General features: G+C 44.0%; 1 protein-coding gene and 1 long non-coding RNA gene across 3 annotated transcripts in view; one reads left to right on the forward strand and one right to left on the reverse strand.

Annotated features, from left to right (window-relative positions):
* CECR2 (CECR2 histone acetyl-lysine reader) overlaps window positions 1–16,509 on the forward strand; it is a 61,249-nt gene that overhangs the window by 33,690 nt on the left and 11,050 nt on the right. The window contains exons 5-9 of the mRNA XM_073650410.1: window positions 14,485–14,571; window positions 14,702–14,754; window positions 15,276–15,442; window positions 15,648–15,731; window positions 16,202–16,328. Of these exons, the coding sequence (XP_073506511.1) occupies window positions 14,485–14,571; window positions 14,702–14,754; window positions 15,276–15,442; window positions 15,648–15,731; window positions 16,202–16,328 (518 nt within the window). The remainder of the gene's footprint in view (window positions 1–14,484; window positions 14,572–14,701; window positions 14,755–15,275; window positions 15,443–15,647; window positions 15,732–16,201; window positions 16,329–16,509) is intronic.
* Window positions 14,987–16,222, reverse strand: LOC141164822 (uncharacterized). Of its 2 annotated transcripts, none has more exons than XR_012250948.1 (3): window positions 16,106–16,222; window positions 15,932–16,006; window positions 14,987–15,749 (listed from the first exon to the last, which is right to left on the reverse strand). It is a non-coding gene; the product is annotated as an uncharacterized lncRNA (long non-coding RNA). The 2 variants fall into 2 exon arrangements; XR_012250949.1 differs by having other exon boundaries at window positions 15,932–16,009.

The following is a 16,509-nucleotide window of genomic DNA, read 5'->3' on the forward strand; positions in this document are numbered from 1 at the left end:
ATACTCCAGAGCTGCACTCACTATTCTGCTGGTGCAGTCACTGTGTACATACATTACATTACTGATCCTGAGTTACATCCTGTATTATGCTCCAGAGCTGCACTCACTATTCTGCTGGTGCAGTCACTGTGTACATACATTACATTACTGATCCTGAGTTACATCCTGTATTATACTCCAGAGCTGCACTCACTATTCTGCTGGTGCAGTCACTGTGTACATACATTACATTACTGATCCTGATTTACATCCTGTATTATACTCCAGAGCTGCACTCACTATTCTGCTGGTGCAGTCACTGTGTACATACATTACATTACTGATCCTGAGTTACATCCTGTATTATACTCCAGAGCTGCACTCACTATTCTGCTGGTGCAGTCACTGTGTACATACATTACATTACTGATCCGGAGTTACATCCTGTATTATACCCCTGAGCTGCACTCACTATTCTGCTGGTGCAGTCACTGTGTACATACATTACATTACTGATCCGGAGTTACATCCTGTATTATACCCCTGAGCTGCACTCACTATTCTGCTGGTGCAGTCACTGTGTACATACATTACATTACTGATCCTGAGATACATCCTGTATTATCCTCCAGAGCTGCACTCACTATTCTGCTGGTGCAGTCACTGTGTACATACATTACATTACTGATCCTGAGTTACATCCTGTATTATACTCCAGAGCTGCACTCACTATTCTGCTGGTGCAGTCACTGTGTACATACATTACATTACTGATCCTGAGTTACATCCTGTATTATGCTCCAGAGCTGCACTCACTATTCTGCTGGTGCAGTCACTGTGTACATACATTACATTACTGATCCTGAGTTACCTCCTGTATTATACTCCAGAGCTGCACTCACTATTCTGCTGGTGCAGTCACTGTGTACATACATTACATTACTGATCCGGAGTTACATCCTGTATTATACTCCAGAGCTGCACTCACTATTCTGCTGGTGCAGTCACTGTGTACGTACATTACATTACTGATCCTGAGTTACCTCCTGTATTATACTCCAGAGCTGCACTCACTATTCTGCTGGTGCAGTCACTGTGTACGTACATTACATTACTGATCCTGAGTTACCTCCTGTATTATACTCCAGAGCTGCCCTCACTATTCTGCTGGTGCAGTCACTGTGTACATACATTACATTACTGATCCTGAGTTACATCCTGTATTATACTCCAGAGCTGCACTCACTATTCTGCTGGTGCAGTCACTGTGTACATACATTACATTACTGATCCTGAGTTACATCCTGTATTATGCTCCAGAGCTGCACTCACTATTCTGCTGGTGCAGTCACTGTGTACATACATTACATTACTGATCCTGAGTTACATCCTGTATTATACTCCAGAGCTGCACTCACTATTCTGCTGGTGCAGTCACTGTGTACATACATTACATTACTGATCCTGATTTACATCCTGTATTATACTCCAGAGCTGCACTCACTATTCTGCTGGTGCAGTCACTGTGTACATACATTACATTACTGATCCTGAGTTACATCCTGTATTATACTCCAGAGCTGCACTCACTATTCTGCTGGTGCAGTCACTGTGTACATACATTACATTACTGATCCGGAGTTACATCCTGTATTATACCCCTGAGCTGCACTCACTATTCTGCTGGTGCAGTCACTGTGTACATACATTACATTACTGATCCTGAGATACATCCTGTATTATCCTCCAGAGCTGCACTCACTATTCTGCTGGTGCAGTCACTGTGTACATACATTACATTACTGATCCTGAGTTACATCCTGTATTATACTCCAGAGCTGCACTCACTATTCTGCTGGTGCAGTCACTGTGTACATACATTACATTACTGATCCTGAGTTACATCCTGTATTATACCCCAGAGCTGCACTCACTATTCTGCTGGTGCAGTCACTGTGTACATACATTACATTACTGATCCTGAGTTACATCCTGTATTATACTCCAGAGCTGCACTCACTATTCTGCTGGTGCAGTCACTGTGTACATACATTACATTACTGATCCTGAGTTACATCATGTATTATACTTCAGAGCGGCACTCACTATTCTGCTGGTGCAGTCACTGTGTACATACATTACATTACTGATCCGGAGTTACATCCTGTATTATACCCCTGAGCTGCACTCACTATTCTGCTGGTGCAGTCACTGTGTACATACATTACATTACTGATCCTGAGATACATCCTGTATTATCCTCCAGAGCTGCACTCACTATTCTGCTGGTGCAGTCACTGTGTACATACATTACATTACTGATCCTGAGTTACATCCTGTATTATACTCCAGAGCTGCACTCACTATTCTGCTGGTGCAGTCACTGTGTACATACATTACATTACTGATCCTGAGTTACATCCTGTATTATACCCCAGAGCTGCACTCACTATTCTGCTGGTGCAGTCACTGTGTACATACATTACAGATCCTGAGTTACATCCTGTATTATACTCCAGAGCTGCACTCGCTATTCTGCTGGTGCAGTCACTGTGTACATACATTACAGATCCTGAGTTACATCCTGTATTATACTCCAGAGCTGCACTCACTATTCTGCTGGTGCAGTCACTGTGTACATACATTACATTACTGATCCTGAGTTACATCCTGTATTATACTCCAGAGCTGCACTCACTATTCTGCTGGTGCAGTCACTGTGTACATACATTACATTACTGATCCTGAGTTACATCCTGTATTATGCTCCAGAGCTGCACTCACTATTCTGCTGGTGCAGTCACTGTGTACATACATTACATTACTGATCCTGAGTTACATCCTGTATTATACTCCAGAGCTGCACTCACTATTCTGCTGGTGCAGTCACTGTGTACATACATTACATTACTGATCCTGATTTACATCCTGTATTATACTCCAGAGCTGCACTCACTATTCTGCTGGTGCAGTCACTGTGTACATACATTACATTACTGATCCTGAGTTACATCCTGTATTATACTCCAGAGCTGCACTCACTATTCTGCTGGTGCAGTCACTGTGTACATACATTACATTACTGATCCTGAGTTACATCCTGTATTATACTCCAGAGCTGCACTCACTATTCTTCTGGTGCAGTCACTGTGTACATACATTACATTACTGATCCTGAGTTACCTCCTGTATTATACTCCAGAGCTGCACTCACTATTCTGCTGGTGCAGTCACTGTGTACATACATTACATTACTGATCCTGAGTTATATCCTGTATTATACTCCAGGGCTGCACTCACTATTCTGCTGGTGCAGTCACTGTGTACATACATTACATTACTGATCCTGAGTTACATCCTGTATTATACTCCAGAGCTGCACTCACTATTCTGCTGGTGCAGTCACTGTGTACATACATTACATTACTGATCCTGAGTTAGCTCCTGTATTATACTCCAGAGCTGCACTCACTATTCTTCTGGTGCAGTCACTGTGTACATACATTACATTACTGATCCTGAGTTAGCTCCTGTATTATACTCCAGAGCTGCACTCACTATTCTGCTGGTGCAGTCACTGTGTACATACATTACATTACTGATCCTGAGTTACATCCTGTATTATACTCCAGAGCTGCACTCACTATTCTGCTGGTGCAGTCACTGTGTACATACATTACTGATCCTGAGTTACATCCTGTATTATACTCCAGAGCTGCACTCACTATTCTGCTGGTGCAGTCACTGTGTACATACATTACATTACTGATCCTGAGTTACATCCTGTATTATACTCCAGAGCTGCACTCACTATTCTGCTGGTGCAGTCACTGTGTACATACATTACATTACTGATCCTGAGTTACATCCTGTATTATACTCCAGAGCTGCACTCACTATTCTGCTGGTGCAGTCACTGTGTACATACATTACTGATCCTGAGTTACATCCTGTATTATACTCCAGAGCTGCACTCACTATTCTGCTGGTGCAGTCACTGTGTACGTACATTACATTACTGATCCTGAGTTACATCCTGTATTATACTCCAGAGCTGCACTCACTATTCTGCTGGTGCAGTCACTGTGTACATACATTACTGATCCTGAGTTACATCCTGTATTATACTCCAGAGCTGCACTCACTATTCTGCTGGTGCAGTCACTGTGTACATACATTACATTACTGATCCTGAGTTACATCCTGTATTATGCTCCAGAGCTGCACTCACTATTCTGCTGGTGCAGTCACTGTGTACGTACATTACATTACTGATCCTGAGTTACCTCCTGTATTATACTCCAGAGCTGCACTCACTATTCTGCTGGTGCAGTCACTGTGTACATACATTACATTACAGATCCTGAGTTACATCCTGTATTATACTCCAGAGCTGCACTCACTATTCTGCTGGTGCAGTCACTGTGTACGTACATTACATTACTGATCCTGAGTTACCTCCTGTATTATACTCCAGAGCTGCACTCACTATTCTGCTGGTGCAGTCACTGTGTACATACATTACATTACTGATCCTGAGTTACCTCCTGTATTATACTCCAGAGCTGCACTCACTATTCTGCTGGTGCAGTCACTGTGTACATACATTACATTACTGATCCTGAGTTACATCCTGTATTATACTCCAGAGCTGCACTCACTATTCTGCTGGTGCAGTCACTGTGTACATACATTACATTACTGATCCTGAGTTACATCCTGTATTATGCTCCAGAGCTGCACTCACTATTCTGCTGGTGCAGTCACTGTGTACATACATTACATTACTGATCCTGAGTTACATCCTGTATTATACTCCAGAGCTGCACTCACTATTCTGCTGGTGCAGTCACTGTGTACATACATTACATTACTGATCCTGATTTACATCCTGTATTATACTCCAGAGCTGCACTCACTATTCTGCTGGTGCAGTCACTGTGTACATACATTACATTACTGATCCTGAGTTACATCCTGTATTATACTCCAGAGCTGCACTCACTATTCTGCTGGTGCAGTCACTGTGTACATACATTACATTACTGATCCGGAGTTACATCCTGTATTATACCCCTGAGCTGCACTCACTATTCTGCTGGTGCAGTCACTGTGTACATACATTACATTACTGATCCGGAGTTACATCCTGTATTATACCCCTGAGCTGCACTCACTATTCTGCTGGTGCAGTCACTGTGTACATACATTACATTACTGATCCTGAGATACATCCTGTATTATCCTCCAGAGCTGCACTCACTATTCTGCTGGTGCAGTCACTGTGTACATACATTACATTACTGATCCTGAGTTACATCCTGTATTATACTCCAGAGCTGCACTCACTATTCTGCTGGTGCAGTCACTGTGTACATACATTACATTACTGATCCTGAGTTACATCCTGTATTATGCTCCAGAGCTGCACTCACTATTCTGCTGGTGCAGTCACTGTGTACATACATTACATTACTGATCCTGAGTTACCTCCTGTATTATACTCCAGAGCTGCACTCACTATTCTGCTGGTGCAGTCACTGTGTACATACATTACATTACTGATCCGGAGTTACATCCTGTATTATACTCCAGAGCTGCACTCACTATTCTGCTGGTGCAGTCACTGTGTACGTACATTACATTACTGATCCTGAGTTACCTCCTGTATTATACTCCAGAGCTGCACTCACTATTCTGCTGGTGCAGTCACTGTGTACGTACATTACATTACTGATCCTGAGTTACCTCCTGTATTATACTCCAGAGCTGCCCTCACTATTCTGCTGGTGCAGTCACTGTGTACATACATTACATTACTGATCCTGAGTTACATCCTGTATTATACTCCAGAGCTGCACTCACTATTCTGCTGGTGCAGTCACTGTGTACATACATTACATTACTGATCCTGAGTTACATCCTGTATTATGCTCCAGAGCTGCACTCACTATTCTGCTGGTGCAGTCACTGTGTACATACATTACATTACTGATCCTGAGTTACATCCTGTATTATACTCCAGAGCTGCACTCACTATTCTGCTGGTGCAGTCACTGTGTACATACATTACATTACTGATCCTGATTTACATCCTGTATTATACTCCAGAGCTGCACTCACTATTCTGCTGGTGCAGTCACTGTGTACATACATTACATTACTGATCCTGAGTTACATCCTGTATTATACTCCAGAGCTGCACTCACTATTCTGCTGGTGCAGTCACTGTGTACATACATTACATTACTGATCCGGAGTTACATCCTGTATTATACCCCTGAGCTGCACTCACTATTCTGCTGGTGCAGTCACTGTGTACATACATTACATTACTGATCCTGAGATACATCCTGTATTATCCTCCAGAGCTGCACTCACTATTCTGCTGGTGCAGTCACTGTGTACATACATTACATTACTGATCCTGAGTTACATCCTGTATTATACTCCAGAGCTGCACTCACTATTCTGCTGGTGCAGTCACTGTGTACATACATTACATTACTGATCCTGAGTTACATCCTGTATTATACCCCAGAGCTGCACTCACTATTCTGCTGGTGCAGTCACTGTGTACATACATTACATTACTGATCCTGAGATACATCCTGTATTATCCTCCAGAGCTGCACTCACTATTCTGCTGGTGCAGTCACTGTGTACATACATTACATTACTGATCCTGAGTTACATCCTGTATTATACTCCAGAGCTGCACTCACTATTCTGCTGGTGCAGTCACTGTGTACATACATTACATTACTGATCCTGAGTTACATCCTGTATTATACCCCAGAGCTGCACTCACTATTCTGCTGGTGCAGTCACTGTGTACATACATTACAGATCCTGAGTTACATCCTGTATTATACTCCAGAGCTGCACTCGCTATTCTGCTGGTGCAGTCACTGTGTACATACATTACAGATCCTGAGTTACATCCTGTATTATACTCCAGAGCTGCACTCACTATTCTGCTGGTGCAGTCACTGTGTACATACATTACATTACTGATCCTGAGTTACATCCTGTATTATACTCCAGAGCTGCACTCACTATTCTGCTGGTGCAGTCACTGTGTACATACATTACATTACTGATCCTGAGTTACATCCTGTATTATGCTCCAGAGCTGCACTCACTATTCTGCTGGTGCAGTCACTGTGTACATACATTACATTACTGATCCTGAGTTACATCCTGTATTATACTCCAGAGCTGCACTCACTATTCTGCTGGTGCAGTCACTGTGTACATACATTACATTACTGATCCTGATTTACATCCTGTATTATACTCCAGAGCTGCACTCACTATTCTGCTGGTGCAGTCACTGTGTACATACATTACATTACTGATCCTGAGTTACATCCTGTATTATACTCCAGAGCTGCACTCACTATTCTGCTGGTGCAGTCACTGTGTACATACATTACATTACTGATCCTGAGTTACATCCTGTATTATACTCCAGAGCTGCACTCACTATTCTTCTGGTGCAGTCACTGTGTACATACATTACATTACTGATCCTGAGTTACCTCCTGTATTATACTCCAGAGCTGCACTCACTATTCTGCTGGTGCAGTCACTGTGTACATACATTACATTACTGATCCTGAGTTATATCCTGTATTATACTCCAGGGCTGCACTCACTATTCTGCTGGTGCAGTCACTGTGTACATACATTACATTACTGATCCTGAGTTACATCCTGTATTATACTCCAGAGCTGCACTCACTATTCTGCTGGTGCAGTCACTGTGTACATACATTACATTACTGATCCTGAGTTACATCCTGTATTATACTCCAGAGCTGCACTCACTATTCTGCTGGTGCAGTCACTGTATACACACATTACATTACTGATCCTGAGTTACATCCTGTATTATACTCCAGAGCTGCACTCACTATTCTGCTGGTGCAGTCACTGTGTACATACATTACTTTACTGATCCTGAGTTACATCCTGTATTATACCCCAGAGCTGCACTCGCTATTCTGCTGGTGCAGTCACTGTGTACATACATTACATTACTGATCCTGAGTTAAATCCTGTATTATACTCCAGAGCTGCACTCACTATTCTGCTGGTGCAGTCACTGTGTACATACATTACATTACTGATCCTGAGTTACATCCTGTATTATACTCCAGAGCTGCACTCACTATTCTGCTGGTGCAGTCACTGTGTACATACATTACATTACTGATCCTGAGTTACATCCTGTATTATACTCCAGAGCTGCACTCACTATTCTGCTGGTGCAGTCACTGTGTACGTACATTACATTACTGATCCTGAGTTACATCCTGTATTATACTCCAGAGCTGCACTCACTATTCTGCTGGTGCAGTCACTGTGTACGTACATTACATTACTGATCCTGAGTTACATCCTGTATTATACTCCAGAGCTGCACTCACTATTCTGCTGGTGCAGTCACTGTGTACATACATTACTGATCCTGAGTTACATCCTGTATTATACTCCAGAGCTGCACTCACTATTCTGCTGGTGCAGTCACTGTGTACATACATTACATTACTGATCCTGAGTTACATCCTGTATTATGCTCCAGAGCTGCACTCACTATTCTGCTGGTGCAGTCACTGTGTACATACATTACAGATCCTGAGTTACATCCTGTATTATACTCCAGAGCTGCACTCACTATTCTGCTGGTGCAGTCACTGTGTACGTACATTACATTACTGATCCTGAGTTACCTCCTGTATTATACTCCAGAGCTGCACTCACTATTCTGCTGGTGCAGTCACTGTGTACATACATTACATTACTGATCCTGAGTTACCTCCTGTATTATACTCCAGAGCTGCACTCACTATTCTTCTGGTGCAGTCACTGTGTACATACATTACATTACTGATCCTGAGTTACATCCTGTATTATACTCCAGAGCTGCACTCACTATTCTTCTGGTGCAGTCACTGTGTACATACATTACATTACTGATCCTGAGTTACCTCCTGTATTATACTCCAGAGCTGCACTCACTATTCTGCTGGTGCAGTCACTGTGTACATACATTACATTACTGATCCTGAGTTACATCCTGTATTATACTCCAGAGCTGCACTCACTATTCTGCTGGTGCAGTCACTGTGTACATACATTACTGATCCTGAGTTACATCCTGTATTATACTCCAGAGCTGCACTCACTATTCTGCTGGTGCAGTCACTGTGTACATACATTACATTACTGATCCTGAGTTACATCCTGTATTATACTCCAGAGCTGCACTCACTATTCTGCTGGTGCAGTCACTGTGTACATACATTACATTACTGATCCTGAGTTACATCCTGTATTATACTCCAGAGCTGCACTCACTATTCTGCTGGTGCAGTCACTGTGTACATACATTACTGATCCTGAGTTACATCCTGTATTATACTCCAGAGCTGCACTCACTATTCTGCTGGTGCAGTCACTGTGTACGTACATTACATTACTGATCCTGAGTTACATCCTGTATTATACTCCAGAGCTGCACTCACTATTCTGCTGGTGCAGTCACTGTGTACATACATTACTGATCCTGAGTTACATCCTGTATTATACTCCAGAGCTGCACTCACTATTCTGCTGGTGCAGTCACTGTGTACATACATTACATTACTGATCCTGAGTTACATCCTGTATTATGCTCCAGAGCTGCACTCACTATTCTGCTGGTGCAGTCACTGTGTACGTACATTACATTACTGATCCTGAGTTACCTCCTGTATTATACTCCAGAGCTGCACTCACTATTCTGCTGGTGCAGTCACTGTGTACATACATTACATTACAGATCCTGAGTTACATCCTGTATTATACTCCAGAGCTGCACTCACTATTCTGCTGGTGCAGTCACTGTGTACGTACATTACATTACTGATCCTGAGTTACCTCCTGTATTATACTCCAGAGCTGCACTCACTATTCTGCTGGTGCAGTCACTGTGTACATACATTACATTACTGATCCTGAGTTACCTCCTGTATTATACTCCAGAGCTGCACTCACTATTCTGCTGGTGCAGTCACTGTGTACATACATTACATTACTGATCCTGAGTTACATCCTGTATTATACTCCAGAGCTGCACTCACTATTCTGCTGGTGCAGTCACTGTGTACATACATTACATTACTGATCCTGAGTTACATCCTGTATTATGCTCCAGAGCTGCACTCACTATTCTGCTGGTGCAGTCACTGTGTACATACATTACATTACTGATCCTGAGTTACATCCTGTATTATACTCCAGAGCTGCACTCACTATTCTGCTGGTGCAGTCACTGTGTACATACATTACATTACTGATCCTGATTTACATCCTGTATTATACTCCAGAGCTGCACTCACTATTCTGCTGGTGCAGTCACTGTGTACATACATTACATTACTGATCCTGAGTTACATCCTGTATTATACTCCAGAGCTGCACTCACTATTCTGCTGGTGCAGTCACTGTGTACATACATTACATTACTGATCCGGAGTTACATCCTGTATTATACCCCTGAGCTGCACTCACTATTCTGCTGGTGCAGTCACTGTGTACATACATTACATTACTGATCCGGAGTTACATCCTGTATTATACCCCTGAGCTGCACTCACTATTCTGCTGGTGCAGTCACTGTGTACATACATTACATTACTGATCCTGAGATACATCCTGTATTATCCTCCAGAGCTGCACTCACTATTCTGCTGGTGCAGTCACTGTGTACATACATTACATTACTGATCCTGAGTTACATCCTGTATTATACTCCAGAGCTGCACTCACTATTCTGCTGGTGCAGTCACTGTGTACATACATTACATTACTGATCCTGAGTTACATCCTGTATTATACCCCAGAGCTGCACTCACTATTCTGCTGGTGCAGTCACTGTGTACATACATTACATTACTGATCCTGAGTTACATCCTGTATTATACTCCAGAGCTGCACTCACTATTCTGCTGGTGCAGTCACTGTGTACATACATTACATTACTGATCCTGAGTTACATCATGTATTATACTTCAGAGCGGCACTCACTATTCTGCTGGTGCAGTCACTGTGTACGTACATTACATTACTGATCCTGAGTTACCTCCTGTATTATACTCCAGAGCTGCACTCACTATTCTGCTGGTGCAGTCACTGTGTACGTACATTACATTACAGATCCTGAGTTACATCCTGTATTATACTCCAGAGCTGCACTCACTATTCTGCTGGTGCAGTCACTGTGTACTTACATTACATTACTGATCCTGAGTTACATCCTGTATTATACTCCAGAGCTGCACTCACTATTCTGCTGGTGCAGTCACTGTGTACATACATTACATTACTGATCCTGAGTTACCTCCTGTATTATACTCCAGAGCTGCACTCACTATTCTGCTGGTGCAGTCACTGTGTACGTACATTACATTACTGATCCTGAGTTACCTCCTGTATTATACTCCAGAGCTGCACTCACTATTCTGCTGGTGCAGTCACTGTGTACATACATTACATTACTGATCCTGAGTTACCTCCTGTATTATACTCCAGAGCTGCCCTCACTATTCTGCTGGTGCAGTCACTGTGTACATACATTACATTACTGATCCTGAGTTACATCCTGTATTATACTCCAGAGCTGCACTCACTATTCTGCTGGTGCAGTCACTGTGTACATACATTACATTACTGATCCTGAGTTACATCCTGTATTATACTCCAGAGCTGCACTCACTATTCTGCTGGTGCAGTCACTGTGTACATACATTACATTACTGATCCTGAGTTACATCCTGTATTATACCCCAGAGCTGCACTCACTATTCTGCTGGTGCAGTCACTGTGTACATACATTACATTACTGATCCTGAGTTACATCCTGTATTATACTCCAGAGCTGCACTCACTATTCTGCTGGTGCAGTCACTGTGTACATACATTACATTACTGATCCTGAGTTACATCCTGTATTATACTTCAGAGCGGCACTCACTATTCTGCTGGTGCAGTCACTGTGTACGTACATTACATTACTGATCCTGAGTTACCTCCTGTATTATACTCCAGAGCTGCACTCACTATTCTGCTGGTGCAGTCACTGTGTACGTACATTACATTACAGATCCTGAGTTACATCCTGTATTATACTCCAGAGCTGCACTCACTATTCTGCTGGTGCAGTCACTGTGTACTTACATTACATTACTGATCCTGAGTTACATCCTGTATTATACTCCAGAGCTGCACTCACTATTCTGCTGGTGCAGTCACTGTGTACATACATTACATTACTGATCCTGAGTTACCTCCTGTATTATACTCCAGAGCTGCACTCACTATTCTGCTGGTGCAGTCACTGTGTACGTACATTACATTACTGATCCTGAGTTACCTCCTGTATTATACTCCAGAGCTGCACTCACTATTCTGCTGGTGCAGTCACTGTGTACATACATTACATTACTGATCCTGAGTTACCTCCTGTATTATACTCCAGAGCTGCCCTCACTATTCTGCTGGTGCAGTCACTGTGTACATACATTACATTACTGATCCTGAGTTACATCCTGTATTATACTCCAGAGCTGCACTCACTATTCTGCTGGTGCAGTCACTGTGTACATACATTACATTACTGATCCTGAGTTACATCCTGTATTATGCTCCAGAGCTGCACTCACTATTCTGCTGGTGCAGTCACTGTGTACATACATTACATTACTGATCCTGAGTTACATCCTGTATTATACTCCAGAGCTGCACTCACTATTCTGCTGGTGCAGTCACTGTGTACATACATTACATTACTGATCCTGATTTACATCCTGTATTATACTCCAGAGCTGCACTCACTATTCTGCTGGTGCAGTCACTGTGTACATACATTACATTACTGATCCTGAGTTACATCCTGTATTATACTCCAGAGCTGCACTCACTATTCTGCTGGTGCAGTCACTGTGTACATACATTACATTACTGATCCGGAGTTACATCCTGTATTATACCCCTGAGCTGCACTCACTATTCTGCTGGTGCAGTCACTGTGTACATACATTACATTACTGATCCTGAGATACATCCTGTATTATCCTCCAGAGCTGCACTCACTATTCTGCTGGTGCAGTCACTGTGTACATACATTACATTACTGATCCTGAGTTACATCCTGTATTATACTCCAGAGCTGCACTCACTATTCTGCTGGTGCAGTCACTGTGTACATACATTACATTACTGATCCTGAGTTACATCCTGTATTATACCCCAGAGCTGCACTCACTATTCTGCTGGTGCAGTCACTGTGTACATACATTACATTACTGATCCTGAGTTACATCCTGTATTATACTCCAGAGCTGCACTCACTATTCTGCTGGTGCAGTCACTGTGTACATACATTACATTACTGATCCTGAGTTACATCATGTATTATACTTCAGAGCGGCACTCACTATTCTGCTGGTGCAGTCACTGTGTACATACATTACATTACTGATCCGGAGTTACATCCTGTATTATACCCCTGAGCTGCACTCACTATTCTGCTGGTGCAGTCACTGTGTACATACATTACATTACTGATCCTGAGATACATCCTGTATTATCCTCCAGAGCTGCACTCACTATTCTGCTGGTGCAGTCACTGTGTACATACATTACATTACTGATCCTGAGTTACATCCTGTATTATACTCCAGAGCTGCACTCACTATTCTGCTGGTGCAGTCACTGTGTACATACATTACATTACTGATCCTGAGTTACATCCTGTATTATACCCCAGAGCTGCACTCACTATTCTGCTGGTGCAGTCACTGTGTACATACATTACAGATCCTGAGTTACATCCTGTATTATACTCCAGAGCTGCACTCGCTATTCTGCTGGTGCAGTCACTGTGTACATACATTACAGATCCTGAGTTACATCCTGTATTATACTCCAGAGCTGCACTCACTATTCTGCTGGTGCAGTCACTGTGTACATACATTACATTACTGATCCTGAGTTACATCCTGTATTATACTCCAGAGCTGCACTCACTATTCTGCTGGTGCAGTCACTGTGTACATACATTACATTACTGATCCTGAGTTACATCCTGTATTATGCTCCAGAGCTGCACTCACTATTCTGCTGGTGCAGTCACTGTGTACATACATTACATTACTGATCCTGAGTTACATCCTGTATTATACTCCAGAGCTGCACTCACTATTCTGCTGGTGCAGTCACTGTGTACATACATTACATTACTGATCCTGAGTTACATCCTGTATTATACTCCAGAGCTGCACTCACTATTCTGCTGGTGCAGTCACTGTGTACATACATTACCTGTATTATACTCCAGCGCTGCGCTCACTACTCTGCTGCTGACTGTAGAATTTTGAATGCAGCTCTGGTGCATCGGATCTCTGATTTCTCCTCAGTGTAGCTAGCCTTTTTTTCTCATTTTCCTGGTGATTTCAGAGCTGCCGCCGCTGCGCTGGAGAAGCCCGTAAGGAAGCGAGGACGACCTCCCAAGAAGAAGAAATTACCGGAGGAGCCGGTGATCAGGTGAGTGACTGTTCCTCAGAGAGCAGCGTCCTATTTCTATCCAGGATACATCCGTCACTGCTGCAGCCGCATTAATCACCGCAGACTCCTTTTTAATCCCTTGTGTTTTATTATTTTTATTTTTCTACAGTGAGAAATTGGAGATGACGCCATCAATGATCGAGGAACTGAAAAAGAAGAACGGTACGAGCTATAATGCCGTCATTATGCCTGGAAACTTCCGCTATTCTGCAGATGGTCCCTGGGGTCATGGGGGCTTGGTCCCTGGGGTCATGGGGGCTTGGTCCCTGGGGGTCATGGGGGCTTGGTCCCTGGGGGTCATGGGGGCTTGGTCCCTGGGGGTCATGGGGGCTTGGTCCCTGGGGGTCATGGGGGCTTGGTCCCTGGGGGTCATGGGGGCTTGGTCCCTGGGGGTCATGGGGGCTTGGTCCCTGGGGGTCATGGGGGCTTGGTCCCTGGGGGTCATGGGGGCTTGGTCCCTGGGGGTCATGGGGGCTTTGTCCCCCACATTTTTCCCTTGTCTTGACATTGCTGTATTAAACTGAGCCGTGCTGGGCAGGAACTGGGGTATCGCAGATTGTGGATTAGAGGTACTTTACAGGCGTTATGGTGGAGCTCCCCTTTAATTCTTAATGGGCCAGTGCTCATTTATTAGGACAGTGAATGTGGTGCTGGAGTCACGACCGGTGTCCTTATTTCCTCAGCTAGTTCTCCCGGGGAGGGATCTTGGTGTCTCCTCTGCCAGACGGAGCAGGAATGGCGAGAGGTGACTGAGAGCTTCCGGGACAAGACGTCTCACAAGGACCGCCATCTTTATAAGATCCTGAGCGACGAATTCCTGCCGGAAATCTGCAATATGATCTCGCAGAAGGTGGGTGTGCTGCGCAGAACGGTGTCCATACCCAGGAGATAAATGTCAGCCAGAGCCGGTGGTCTATCCAAGGTGTACGAGGGGTCCGAAATCTGCTCCTATAGCAGATGTTAGTGACGGATCGGGCATGTCCGGTTTCAGCATGTCCCATCCTGTATTCTCACCAGAGATGAGCTGCCGTGTCTTATTTATTTTTTATCTGCAGGAAACCAAAATTCAGAACGAACAGACGCGTTTCACCTCCAAAAGGCTCTCCAACCATTCTGCCTTCACATCTTTCCAGCAGGAGGTGAGCATAAAAAATATTCTGCAAAAAATAATAATAAAAATAAAAAAAAGGTAATTCATATTGCACATGGGGATTGCTAATAGCGTGTATCCGGTTGGCCACGTCACCAGCAGCGCTCATTAATTCTGCCATTTTACGCATCATTTTGACATCAGGACTCGCAGCATAGAAGGTAAAATAGAACTGGCCGAGACTTTTACCTTTCCCATGTGATCGCCTCCATCTTTTGTTTTTGGAAGTAATGGATTTTGTTTTTGGTGTTTTTCGTGCGCCCCCTGCTGGTAGAAGTAAGAAACTACACGTCAAAGCAAATAAGCAGCGACATTATCAAGTCTATTAATGGGGCCACCAAGTTTTTAAATGTCTGCACGTACCTTCCGGTATCGCACTCCGAGGCCGTCGCCCCATCAGACACCCCCTTTAAGTATCGGCATACTTAATGGCTGACACTGTGTTTTTGTGTCCTGCAGGACCCCGGAGCTCAGGAGGAAGAGGAGGAGCGGCAGCTGCTGCTGATGATGCAGAGAAAGGAACATGAGCTCCTCCAGAAGGAGGAGAGGAAGCGAGTGATGGCCGAGAAAGTCCGATCGGTGGAAGGTAAGGTGGAGATCTGGTGCAGCGCTGGCGTCACTCTGCGCCCCGCGCTGGCGTCACTCTGCGCCCCGCGCTGGCGTCACTCTGCGCCCCGCGCTGGCGTCACTCTGCGCCCCGCGCTGGCGTCACTCTGCGCCCCGCGCTGGCGTCACTCTGCTCCTCGGGTCCGCGTTCTCCTACGTCA

The sequence above is a fragment of the Phyllobates terribilis genome, unplaced genomic scaffold, assembly GCF_046119375.1.
Source record: "Phyllobates terribilis strain yellow unplaced genomic scaffold, ASM4611937v1 Scaffold_10__3_contigs__length_209671492, whole genome shotgun sequence".
Taxonomy (NCBI): domain Eukaryota; kingdom Metazoa; phylum Chordata; class Amphibia; order Anura; family Dendrobatidae; genus Phyllobates; species Phyllobates terribilis.